The 14,381-nt window shown below is 38.6% G+C and overlaps 1 protein-coding gene across 1 annotated transcript in view; it reads right to left on the bottom strand.

Annotated features, from left to right (window-relative positions):
- Positions 1-442: 442 nt before the first annotated feature.
- PTEN (phosphatase and tensin homolog) overlaps positions 443-14,381 on the bottom strand; it is a 71,276-nt gene continuing 57,337 nt past the window's right edge. Inside the window, exons 7-9 of the mRNA XM_061635393.1 lie at positions 12,267-12,433; positions 4,870-5,097; positions 443-3,266 (exon numbers count right to left, since the gene is read on the bottom strand). Coding sequence (XP_061491377.1) covers positions 3,081-3,266; positions 4,870-5,097; positions 12,267-12,433 — 581 coding nt within the window. The 3' untranslated portion in view covers positions 443-3,080. The remainder of the gene's footprint in view (positions 3,267-4,869; positions 5,098-12,266; positions 12,434-14,381) is intronic.

Raw genomic sequence — 14,381 nt, 5'->3', positions numbered from 1 at the left:
TCATCACTGCAACTAGACCACTAGAAGCAGCCATGGAGAGTATGCCACGGTTTTAACATAGGAACTTATTATGCAGTGCTTCAGCCTCACCCACTGGGCTATGTCTTCTCTCATGCACCAGAAATAAAGTAGTTCATTATGGTGAAGTTATTACAAGAGAAGACTCACAAAAGGAAAATATGCAGTCACATTCACATACTAGTCATTTGGGAAAGGTGATCATATTCTAATCATTCCAAGAAGTATTTATTTTAAAATCTAATCATAAAAATGTCAAAATCCCACCAATCTTTTTCTTTAATGAAACTTGGGTATGCTTTTTAATGTGCTCCTCTCCATTAAATAATCCTCATGCTCCAAATCACATGTGCTTTTCATTATTTTACCAAAATGTAAGTGATTTTATTCCATGTACTTCCATATAATAATACAGCCAACACAGTGACAAGAATGAGACTTTAATCAGTTTTAAGTGGAGTTTTAACACTACGATAAAGGGCTGTTAAACACAATAACAAACGGACATCTGATTTGTATGAGACATTATCCTGTACATGTCATTTTCTTGTTTTGTGTATCCTCGGTGCATAGCATTACACAGAGCCACTTTTGCACAGCACAATAGTATCTGAAGAGGCTGAATCAGAATAAGGCTGCTTAACAGACTTTTTAGTGTATATATATGTGTGTGTGTGTGTATATATATATATATATATATATATAATATTCTATATGAAAACAGACTGAGAATTTTGAACTGGCGGAGTAAAGAGGCAGCTCTATCAAACACTGCAGTTAAAGCCTCCTTTTAGTGCACAGTTCCACCCCTTCCATCTGCATGCATGACACATTTTAACAGTATTTTAAAAAGGTAAACGAGGCACTTTGTGGCAACCACAGGCATCGTTAACATATTGCACGTTTGCTAGAATTTTAAACATGGAACTGCACACTGGCACCCAAAACTCTCTTTTCTTTAAAGCTGAAAACAATTGATGCTGCATGTAAACGTCCCTTCAGTTTACAATTTGTGCTACAGCAAAGAACCTTGGTGCTATTTTATACAACTGCCCTTTAACTACTGTGACAAACTATTTTAAATGGGTTACAGATGACGAGGGATGGCACAGGGCCTAAGAGTAAGCTCCTGTCAAAGTGATGCCTTCAAGTAATTTCAGACATGTAAGCTGCTGCACATCCAAGAATTAAAGCACACAGTCCAGAAACTCAAGAAATTACCTACAAGAATGCATTTTCAAGCTAAATGATGAATACTGTCATAAATAAAGTTTTAATTGGGACTCAAACCTTTCAGTCATAGTAATTCTTGCCATGTTCTATGGGGATGGTAGCTGAAATAAAAGTATAGGAGAGTATGCATAATATATATTATATATATAATATATATAATACCATATTCCTTTTCCAATGACTATACCATAAAAACGTAAGCAAGGCTTCTCAGATCCACTGACACATTCAAATTCCAAACCCTCATTCAGACCTTCACATTCCAAAGGAAGAACAGTGCAAAAGGCCATTCAAATATTTCCAATCTGGCCCTCCCATGTTACACAGTAGAACTGTACAAGACACTGAACACTGTCAACATCCAAATTATTTTAAAGCACAAACGTTTTAGTTCGCTAATGTGGCTTTCAAATTGTTTTAACAGAAATCAAGTTCAACATGAGTTACAGGAGAAAAGTCAAAGGTGATTTAGTAATCACCTCAAGTCAATTAGTTTCATCTATGGTATCGTAGAACTGTATCAAAACTGAGGAAGCCTGAACACTAGTTTTGAAAAAAGTTTACATAATAGATGAAAGCTATGATCCTGTGCAGTTACACTAAAATTAATATGACGTTATAGGTACACAACTACACAGATTAGAAAAGAGAACAAAATTTACCAATGAATGTTGAAGCAGCATGCTGCCCCTTTGTTTAGTATTCAGCCCGAGTTCTGCCTTCACTAGTTACCATATAGACCCTTGTTATTAACGCTAATGGACTAGGAACAATGAATTCCAAATTCATTTACTCAAGTGGGACAATAACGAACAAGTTTAACTCCAATAAGCCAATGGGATTTTACACCATGAAATTCGAAGTAGGAGTTCCAAATGTTTGAAAGACAAGGTTTTTTTTATTTTCTTTTTTTTAGAAAAAATATTACTCCGACATTTATCATCCACAGCTGGGGGCATGGCAATTGTAACACACAAACAACTGTGTACGCCCATTTCTGGTAGACAGCCTCCACATTTGTATGGTTAAGTCATTGTTACTGTGTTTCACATGTAACTGCATTTGATATCCCTTCATTTGTAGATCTTTTAAGATGTTGTAGAAGGTTCATTCCTGTACCCCAATACAGAACCACTCTCTTTAGCTGCCTTTTCTAGCACCATTATGCTTTAAAAAATAAAATGCACAAACAAGCAGTGACAGCGGCGATTCCTCAAATGTCCAGGATTTATTACTGTAGCATGCTAAAGAGGTGCATGTAAGTAAGCTGGAAATGGTACACAGTCCAGGGTCCAGCACAAAACATTCCTTTCGGAGCTTCTCTTTCCACTCTCCTACCCATATTACATGCATGTGAATGTAGTAAAACCCGTTACTTCTCCAAGCCATCTGCAGACTTATCTGTTGCCACATACGTGCAAAGAAAGGGGCAGGATGTGAACCTGTATATTAGAAAGAACTTTACAGCCATTTCTGGTGACTGAACACAAAAGGAAAATTCCTACGTATACACATCAGATCTGTCTCCACTTTTATAAAACTGGAATAAAATGGGAAAGTGCCATCTTTGTGTTTTCCTAATTGAAGTTTAAATGTCCTCTTGACACAAAAAGGTATATACATAACATAGCTACATAACCTTTTTTTCAACTGGACAACAAGTGTCAGCCCAGCAACTTCACAGGGCAAAATGAGATTGGTCAGGAAAAGAACTGTTCCTACAACTATTAATTGTGACACAATGTCCTATTGCCATTTCAAAAGGTCCATGATTCAGTTTATTCAAGTTTTCTTCTTTGTGGTATTTTTTCCCCAATTTTTTTTTTTAATCAGACTTTTGTAATTTGTGTATGCTGATCTTCATCAAAAGGTTCGTTCTCTGGATCAGAGTCAGTGGTGTCAGAATACCTATAATGATCAGGTTCATTATCACTAACATCTGGTGTTACTGAAGCTGAGCTGCTAGCCTCTGGATTTGATGGCTCTTCTACTGTTTTTGTGAAAAATAGCTTCACCTAGAAAAAAAGACAATAGAAATCAGTACATACCTACTTGGAAAACAACAGGATGCATACCTGTAACTGTAGTTCTTTGACTAGTCACCTATGTTTTACTGGTATGAACTACAGACAGAAAAACTGAATGCAGAATTTTATACTAGTTTTTTATACTAGTTTTGTCTTTTCATGACATTTAGATTTAACGTATGCTAAAAAATTACAACCTAGGCATTTACACTACACAGAAACCCATCTAACAAGCAAATTCCGTATGTGATTAAATATTATTTATTTATTTATTTATTTATTAAATTTATATCCTGTCCTTCCTTCTAGAAGGAGCCCAGGATGGCAAACAAAAACACTAAAAACACTCTTTAACACATCTTAAAAACAAAAGACTTTAAAAGGTATTAAAACATCTTTAAAAACATACTAAAACAAAGTGTCTTTAAAAAATGTTTTTTTTAAAAAAAGGTTTAAAAGCATCTACAAAAGTAATTCCAACAGAGATGCAGACTGGGATAGGGTCTCTACTTAAAAGGCTTGTTGAAAGAGGAAGGTCTTCATTAGTCACCAAAAAGCTAACAGAGATACCTGTCTAAATAGGAACCTTCAAGGTAGCACTGATGTTTCAGGCTTATTAGTATATTAAAAGTTTTCCATTCCCTCTAGAGTGACTGGTCCAATCTCATATTTATATGGCAGGGCTCCATATATTCAGCTCCTTCACATTTCTCCTAACTGATGTTCTGAGGATCTCATTACTATCTACTCCTATCAAAAGATTTAGCAAACCCACTGAACCCTTAAGAAAAGCCTATCAGAGCACTTTCCTACTTAAATGTGTGTTTTAGAAGTAGAACAGCAAAAGGTAGGCAAATTTTATTTCCAACATATTATAGTCCAAACAACGTTCAGTTTAGGTTGGGTTCTGCCAAAAATCAGCTGAATGATTCTTCCAATTTAGATGCTCTTGCTGTATCTGGATGCAGATACAAGAGTACGCAAATGAAAGGGGAAAACACACCCATGTTTCAGTAGGTCTAATGTTAAAAAAGGTTCAATACAAGATTCTCTTAAATTTGAACATCCCCGTTACTGACATTCAGATAACTCTGCCATTGTGATCCATGCTCTGATAACCTCCACGTTAAATTACTGTAATAAGCTTTATGTAGGGCTGCCCTTGAAGATGATCTGGAAGCAGTCCAGGCTACTGGGAATCATGTGATGCCAATCCTGAAGATGTTGCATTGAAGGCAAATATATTAACAGGGCAAATTCAAGAAGCTAGCAATGGTTTAGAAAGTCCTATAAAATGTGGGAACTATTTGAAGGAGCATCTTCTGCCCCACCTGAATCAGCCAATGTGTTAAGATCTGCCAGGAGGTCCTGCTTGGTGATCTGCTGCCAGGAAAAATCCATTACATGACGACAAGGGAGAGGATCTTCTCTATGGTGGCATACAAATATCTTAAATACATTCATTTCTTGCTTGTAAAACATTTATCCTTAAAGTATATTATAAAAGACTCCTAATTTACTATGCATCATAAACTTCCAATCATGGAGCACACTTCAAGGTTCTTTATTTGATGCCTTTGGCTATGCTTACCTTAAAGTTTGGAGAAAAGTAACGATTCGCCTTGTCTTTATTTGCCTTGTCCAAATCATTTTTTGTTAGCGTAAGTATTAGATATTCCTTATCATTATCTGAACGCTCGGTACTGAAAATTCCATCAAGTTCCTGATCTCCGAGAAGACTTCCATTTTCTACTTTGTCAGAATTTTCTTCTGGTCCTGGTATGAAGAATGTATTTACCCAAAAATGAAACATTTTGTCCTAAAGACAAGAAAGAGCTTGCATTAACATTAACAAAAACACAGGACAATTTATACACAGGAAAATATTCCACTGACGTTTGGCTGCACAAACACATACAAAGAAACAGGGGTGTGTATCTATATGATATTTTACAGTGAGGAGAGCTTTGCTTTTCCCCATCTTCTTTTCTGTATTGACACATATACCTGGTTCTGGAGTGATAAAGACTGCTACTCCCTCCTTGCTGCCTCTGTTAGAGCTGTCCCAATGCCTTACATGATAACCCATTAAAAGGTTGCTGAGTGTTCAATTTTAAAAGCCTTTCTTCCTCTTTTTTACACTTGAAAATCAGCTGCAAAAAAGGTAGCTTTCTAAGTGACACAAGGGCCAGGTGATCAGTGCTGTGAGTAGCCATGCTCTGAGAAGAGGGAAAATTACACAAGGGATATGAAAAATTGGGGAGGGGAGGTTACTCCTGAATCCAATCACAGGGAGAAGGCTGTATGTGTTACAGTTTAGAGTATGTGCTTCCCATTCTGAATTTATGTATAACTGTACACGGCCTTTACATCCTAAAATCTGGTTAGCCTAAATCACATTAGATGAGTCATGTGAATAAAGAGCACACAGTACCCCTGACAAGTATTGTAACAAGACAACCAAGGGTATCAGAACCCTTCCTGCACAGTTCAATTCATAATTAGCCTGAGCAACTGAACTATTCCTCCCTCTCACCCAAAATTGAGAAATGGCGTGACATATTCCTGTGGTAATTGTGAGTCAAATTGAACCCTGGATGACCCCAATAAGGTTGTGATGGGGTCTCTTCCATCCTCGTCTTCCCTCATTTTTGCAGAAGACAAGCTGCATCTGCACCATTCAAGTGCTAGTGCATGAGTTACTGTTACAGCAGCACACCAGTGTTACTGGAGGAGTGGGAAGAGAGTTCTTCCTCTGCCACTGTAGCAGCTGTCACTAAGTGAGTGAGTGAACTGATGCAGAAAAAAGGTTTACATGGCTGATGGGAGGGAGGGAGATTTTAGTTCTTCTCCCACTCATATTAAAATCTGAGCTAGAAAAGAATGCAGAGATTGTAATGCTTGCCCTCTTATTGAAAGCAAGCACTATGAACCAGTGTTCATAATCCAAGTCTGGAAATTACACGTTTTGGCAGCATCATTAGAGGCAATTCCAATAGTCAAGAATCAAGTCAACTAAGTATCACCAATTTGTATGAAGAAAACAGGCCTAGTACAAAAAAAGTGAAAAGCTATTCTTCCTTAATTTATTAATCACTCTACACAACCTCTGATATGCATGTCTAGGGATGTCAAACATTCATGGTAGTCTGTATGGTAGATTAGACATGGCTACTGAAGGCAGCAATTGGTAAAATACTGCAGAACCCATTAACTGAGAACTAAAATTTACCATAATGGGGGTATCGACATTTTTGAGCTACAGGCAGACCCCATGGTTTGTTTTTCATTCTAATCTTTCTTCCATTCTAGATCTGATAGGCTTTTGTAAGAAATTATTAATTTTATTTATTCTCTTACATACATATTATGCCTTTAAATTGCAAAGAAAAGAACTTGCTTTTTCTTCAGTGCAGGATAGGCATATAAGGTTGCCATATTAAAGAAACACTGTTTTTTTAAAGAGTCACTCAGAACTGTTACAGCAATTATAAAGTAGATAACGAACAAGAGATGCGGAAGGTTTGAACTGTGTGTGCCATCTTATACCGTTATCTTTTTCTTCTGGAAAAATATTGTGCTCACTGTTTTAGTCAGATATTTCATAGTTCGACACTGAAAGGATCACAGAAAAAACAGAAATGCTTCTACACCTCTATGTTTACTTTCCTGGTCTGGGTATGTTGTGCAAAGGTCGCCAAAGGAACACCTACCCAACCTGATACTGTTCAATAAACTGCATCTGCAAGATTATAGGATTTCTGTGTCACTTTTCTACATAGACAACACAAAAATGGTGACAATGATATTTGTAGAGACTACCAAGGGTCCCTGAAGAAATGTTATTTTGGTGATTGACAGACCACTGTGTTTCAAAGAAATTTATTGGAAATCTGCTGGATAAAAGGAATCCTGTAGCCAGTAGGGGGCCTACTTCACCCATTACCTTGCCAAAGCTCATTTCAACAGTTAAGAACAAAGGATGGCATGAAAATAAAGCATGATATCCAAGTGCCAAAATGTTTCTAGAACCATCTCATAATTGAAGTCTGAATAAGCAATGGAGGCACACTGTTTACTATTCAAGATACTGCTTGTTCATTACTCTTTCCTCTCCTTCTTTACAGGATGTCCATGTTGAGTTAATACCCAATTTTTATTACTAACCTGGACAGCTTCATATGCAAGAATTCAGATCATTTTAATATTTAATTTGAAATAATTATGTCAAATAAACTCTAATTCCTATTTAGCTTTCCTGACTAATGATGGCACCTGGTATCCTAAGAACACCATTACTGAACAAAACACGTTACCATACATTGTACATGTATGCAATGATCATTGGAATCTTTGCTTAAATGCTCTAGGTTGAGAATTTCTCTCTACATATTATAAAGATCTCTGAACATTTTAACCCAGTGAAATGTAGCAACCCTTTATCCCTATCTTTCATGTAAGCCAAAATTTTCAAGTTTCTCCCATAAGCCTCTTCCATAAGACAAAGGCTGATCTTGAAAGAGAACAGATTTAACTAGTTGAGTCATTGTGCTTCCCACAGAGAGAGGGGGGGGGGGAGGGAGGGAGGGAGGGAGGGAGAGAGACTTTTACTTGCATCTTCTGTTCAATAACGTCTTAAAATCTCAAGTCTGGTTTTACAGTAAGTTTTGACAAACAGGTAGATGGAGTAGATATTGGAGTAAAACAATTCTAAAGCTAATTTTCAAAAGGCACTATATTCCTCCATCTACTGTTCAGTATTATTTATTTATTTTTATTTTATTTATTTATTTAGTTTAATTTATATACCGCCCTAAGCCCGAAGGCTCTCTGGGTGGTGTACAAAAAGATAAAAACAAGCACAATATATAAACACAATAAATACAATAAATAATAAAAAAAAACAATAACAAACCAAACAACATCCAAAATACGGAAATGCAGTTTACAATACACTTTAAAATGCCTGGGAGTATAAAAAGGTTTTCACCTGGCGCCGAAAAGATAGTAGCGTCGGCGCCAGGCGCACCTCATCGGGGAGACTGTTCCACAGTTCGGGGGCCACTACTGAAAAGGCCCTGGTTCTAGTCATCACCCTCCGAGCCTCTTGATGGGATGGTACTCGGAGGAGGGCCTTAGATGTTGAGCGTAGTGTACGGGTAGGTTCATATTGGGAGAGGCGTTCCACCAGGTATTGCGGTCCCATGCCGTGTAGGGCTTTATAGGTCAAAACCAGCACTTTGAATCTAGCCCGGAAACAAATAGGAAGCCAGTGCAGACGGGCCAGAACAGGTGTTATACGAGCGGACCTTCTGGTCCACGTCAACAATCTGGCTGCTGCATTCTGGACTAGCTGTAGTTTCCGAACAGTCTTCAAGGGCAGCCCCATGCATGCCTTAAGGACACTTCTGGTGTCCATGATTTTGCAAAAAGTCATGGGGAGGGGGCAAAAGCACGAGGGAAGAGAGGAGGAAATTGAAAGATGCCTTCCAAGCAAGCATTAAGCTATGATGGGGGGAGTGAGAGCAAGAGAGATGTGAGGGAGCAGGGAAGAGAATCATTCGTTCATCACATTTATTGCAAGTCTACAGGAAAGAAAGCTAAGCAAAAAAATATTTGGGGTTTAAGAAACAGGCAGAAAAGAGAGTCTTTGGTGTGTGAGTGGTAAGGATTTGAAGTAGGGGATGGACTAAACTGATATTATCTATGCTCTTCACCTTAACTTTTTTCCCCTCTGAAACTCCAGATCTGAACTCATTAACCAACTGCAATACGAGACCCCTTTGAGTAAAAAATGTCAGATTGCTTCTTTGTAAATAGCAAACTTCTGACACATGATTCTTCTCTCTTGAATTCAAACAGAAGAAAATGAAGTATTTGACTTTTCTCCTGCTTTCTCCTTTTCTGCCCTAGTTTGCAACTATTTACAATGGTATTCACTTTGCAGTGCAAGGAATTGGTGAAGGGAAACTGGGTGGCAGTGGGAAGCCACAGTGGACATTTGTGTGTGAGAGAGACTGACTGACTGACTGAAATGGAGAAATAAGGTGTGCCCCCCCCCTGGTATGTGCCCCCGGCTGCTTTCCTTCTGAGAAAATGCAGACCTCGGCCCTGAAAAGGTTACCCACCTTGCCTCACAAATATTAACTCAGATTATATTTCAACTCAACCATCTTAAAATTTTACTCCTTTTAACATTAGACAAATTTCCTCTCTCTCTCTCTCCTTTCAAGGAATGAGAAAAAGACACCACACAATGCAGCAAATACCTGTAGTCCCACATATTTAAACAACTATTCATGAGAGGGAAAAACACTGTCCTTCCAATTCTGTAAGACGGGTGTAGAAGCTGTGGCACTCGAGGTGTTGTTGGACTCCAATTCCCAACATCCCCAGCCAGCATGGGCAATGGTAAGGGATGATAGGAGCTAGATGCTCACAGTTCCAGTATCTCTCAAAGGCAGTGATGCTCTATCCTTCTGAAAAGGGCCATAAGATTCACTGACCAGTTTGTACCTTGGATGTAGTATTAAGGATACTATGGCTTTCCCTGGGATAGCTCAACACACATACTGAAGCCAGTTGAGGACTTCAGAGCTTTTGACAACCAAACTCATAAGTAACCAGCCCAATACATAACTAGTTACACTGGACCAAAAAATTGTCCCAGTTATTATCTACTCATACTTATACCCCACCTTTCCTCCAACAAAAGTACAGAGCAGCTAACAACACAGTGTCAAATATATGGCACCACAATTCAAAAATAACGTTAAGAACAACATACACAAAGTAGCAGTGTAAGCAAGGTCGATTACATTCCAAATAGCTATGTGTATTAAGACATCATTGTGATGGTCAGGATCATAACCTTCTAAAGGCTTAAATGGACATCCATCTATGCTTTCAAAATAGAGAAACAGACAGATCCACAAATCTCTAGAGGTAGAATGACCTAATCGGGTTCTAGAGTAATCCAAATCAATAGCTCCTATGTAACTGCTGATTATCTGAGTGAAAGATGATGCTGGCTGCATCCATATCTCATCATTACAGTGGCAGAGAACAGTCTGGTATATGAGATACAAGAGGTTGCTAAAAATAGGAATGAAACTTACTAAAATGCAAATTGTACTCAACTTGTGCTGAAGAGAGTTATAGCACCACCCTTTAAAAAGACTCTCTCACCATGTGGAAACCAGTAAAGAATGCTTCCTTTGCAGACATTAGGACTGTGGCAAAGCACACAAGTGCTCCCAATGACCTAGCATATCTGGGCTGCTTCCATACAGTGTTTACTGCAATACATCTGCAGCTGGCTTTACAGACAAAAGTTGGTTGAATTTAAAGCATCTCAATAAGTGCAGGCAGGTAATGGGTACAAGCGAGCCAACCTTGTCCTTTGAAAGTATTCTTCAGGGATTTTGCTCATTTCTGTTAAGAAATGCTAAATACTGATGAACAAACACCCTTAGGCTGCAATCCAATACACATTTACCTTGGACTAAGCCCCACTGAACCCAATGGAGCTTGCTTCTGAGTAGACATGTATTGGACTGCAGCCTTTATCTCCTCAGGATCTATCCTATGACATCCTATTTTGTTTTTCATCCTATACAAGGAGTTTGCTGGGTGACATCTTACGTGGAGTGTGACCAGATGCCATTAAGCCTGACTTCACACAGGTGTATCTATGCTTAGCTGGGATCCAGAGGATCTTTTGAATAAGTGGAAGATGCTTCTGCCAATTCCCTCTGGCTGCAGCCAACGCCCATCCCCAGCAATATAACATGCCATTCAATAGGGTCCCTTATATGGAACAGCTTTTCCAGGGCAGAGGGAATGGACTGCAGCAGGGAGAGGAGGCTGGAAAACCCCATTTCACAAGTCAATTTCTACAGGCACTTCTCTGGATTCAGCCTGCTATCTTTGGGCTTTAGCACTGCAACTTCATCTCTCTTCAATGACTAAATGCAGTGAGCTCAAAGACGCTGATCAATGCAAAAGACAAGGGTACGGATTACTGGCAGGTCTTGTAATATGGAGGAGTGGACATACTGGATGGTTTTATCTTCTCTAGTTACTTAAATTCAAATTAAACATGATAGCAGCAGTCTCATTTGTTTGTTTACATGTATGCCCCATTCATTATGAAGAAAAACAAAATGGGATGTTATACGATAGATTCTGTCATTGGTGTGGAGCCCGATTTTAACATGCAGGTGAAGGAACTGAATTCTCTTCCACTTTACCTACTTGTGGTCCAACAGCCCAGCTATTTTTCTCCAAGTCAGGCTTAATTCTAGTACCAAAACCAGACAAAGAGAACTAAAAGGGAGCATCGGTGATAAAAACATATGATGTTAAAGCCCCACCAACATGTTCCCTTTCATGCTAAAATCAGGCCTATCCTATGCATTTACACATAAATAGAGCAGACATGTGAGTGATGGACATAGCTGCTGCCATAGCATTTCACTTGACTGTCAGACTTGACGCATTTGACAATCCACTATGTCTGGACTGTCACGCTAGGAAAACTTTTCACCATCTAATTAGCAAGTTGCAATTCTTCCCAATTTAGGCTCAGCAATCACCATTCGTGTAATCACAAGCTAAAGACTTCAGCACCTGATGGTTTGCAAACTTCAAGCGGTGCAAAATGTAGTAGTTCACCTTTTTCATAAGGGAAGGTCATGGAAAACAAAACAACACTCCCTCATCTGCACTGGCTTCCTAGAGCATTTCAGATATAATACAGAGTGGATAGGTAGGATATACTGGACACATTTCCCCTTTTCATACAAAATCAAGAAGTAACAACAGTGAAAGGATAAGTGACTCATACCTCCTTCCTTATCACTTTGGTAGAATACCTGAAGCCACCAATAGCAGAAAGGAGACTGAACTGAAGAGGTGGTGAATATATTTAGAACCAGTGAAGATTTTTGAAAACACACCTGTAATTTCTCAGATTAAAAAACAAACCTTTTTCAACATCTTGTTTTGCTTATGGAAGAATTCCACCTTGATATCACCACACACTGGCAATGGCTGAGGGAATTCGAAGTACATGTATTTGTCTTCACGTCTTGTGGGTCCTGAAGAGGAGGTGAATATCTTTACCTTAAGCTGGTAGACCACAAACTGAGGATCTGTATATAAAAATAGTCAAGCAGTTTAAAATTTAAAGATCCAGAATTAAAAGGGATCTTATTTGAAACAAGCATTAAAAAAATTGTCATGAATATCAATATGAATGATGTTATACAAAGTGGTTTAGGAATGTTAAGAAATCTAACAGTTTCTATGTTAAGTCAGCTGTCAACAATGAAATTTTCAATATTTATATCAACGTAGTACTGGATTACTTAGAGCAGAATGTTTATATAGTGACCTCAACATGAACACAGATGAGTGACAGTAATTCAATCAGCAGTATTAATTAGAACACTGCTAACCAAGGAATAGAAACACTGAATAGAACCACAGATCTGATATAATGACCTTAGGTTATTTAATGTATAGTTTATGAGAGTTTTCACACAGCACGGTAAGTCAAACTATGGCTTACTGGGATTGTGAGAACATGCTGGACCAATCTGGACTGTTCAGTTCAAACATACAACAGCATAAGAATTGATAAGAATTAGCTATGCTTTCCCTAAGAACATAGGAAGAGCCTGCTGGATCAGGCTAATGGCACATCTAGTCCAGCATCCTAGTTGTCACAGTATCCAACCAGTTACCCATGGGAAACTCGCAAGCAGGGCTTGAGTGCAAAGAGCACTCTCCCTGCATTTTCCAGCATATGGAAGCATACTGCCTCTGCTTAAGGAGGCAGTCATGGCTAGTAGACATTGATAGCCTTTTCTGCTATCAATTTATCTAATCCTCTTTTAAATTAACCCTAGTCGGTGGCCATCATTGCCTCCATACTTTTATCACTTCTCATTCTGCGTATGTTTGAAATGAACAATACAGATCAGTCTGGCGCGTTCACACAGATCCTGTAAGCCATACTTTGGCTTACTGTGCTCTGTGAAAACCCTACTACATACCCTACACACAAGATTTAATTAATGCAAATAGTTAATGAAAAATTAAGCTTATGGCAAATTGCTGACATGTGCAAAGATATTGAAGCTTTTAAACATTAGGCCTGCTTGCTGCCTCACATCCATGTGAGGTGGTTCTTTTCCCCTTTCTGAACAAGCTATAACAGCACAGTTTGTGCTGTTAGTGGGGACACAGCTTAACTACAAGCCACAGGGTCAGATAGCACACTAAGACAAACCTTGGCTTGGCAGCAAAAACAAGGGACCAGCAAAGCAGCTACAAGCTCCTCTCTGAAGCCCATCTTGTGTAAACCAGCTTACTGTATACCATTACAGATAAAATTCATTTTCATAAATAACGTATACCCCATACCACAATTATAGCTCTTTTTTTTTTGTATTCTCAGGCTACTTGCCAGTTATGACTATCATATGATGTCAACATTTTAAATGACAACAAAATACAGTCATAAAAATATGATCTTGATGGCTTGGACTTAGGCAGGTACAGAAAGGTCTCACCTTATCTGGAACCCATCCAGAAACTTGAGCAAAAGCAAAACTGTAGACCAAACCCCACTTCTTGACTAAGACAGCAATCCTATATACACATACCTGGGAGTAAGCTCTGTTGAACTCATTGGTACTTATTTCTGAGCACAGAAAACATGCATAGGATTGTACTGTAATGCCTCTTAGACAGAATGTAGAATGGAAATTTCACAATTCATTCTAAATCACATACTGGACTAGAAAGGAGAAGCCATTATAAAAAAGCAAGCAATAAAGCATGTAGATCAAATGAATGCTTCAGCCAATTTCTTGAGTAGGTAGGAAAAATTTGGATGTCAACCTTCACATAAATGCAATCTATAGACATGGCTAGCACTATATTTATTTATTACATTTATACCCCACCTTTCTTTTCATGATAGAAACGCAAGATGGCTTACATATGGTTCCCAGGCGGTCTCCCATCCAGGCACTGACCAGACCTGACCCTGCAGGGAGCTGGCCTTATGTGCCTTCAGACCATAGCCTGGGA

The sequence above is a fragment of the Rhineura floridana genome, chromosome 7 (assembly GCF_030035675.1).
Source record: "Rhineura floridana isolate rRhiFlo1 chromosome 7, rRhiFlo1.hap2, whole genome shotgun sequence".
Classification (NCBI taxonomy): Eukaryota; Metazoa; Chordata; class Lepidosauria; order Squamata; family Rhineuridae; genus Rhineura; species Rhineura floridana.
This window is presented reverse-complemented; position numbering and strand designations above follow the sequence as displayed.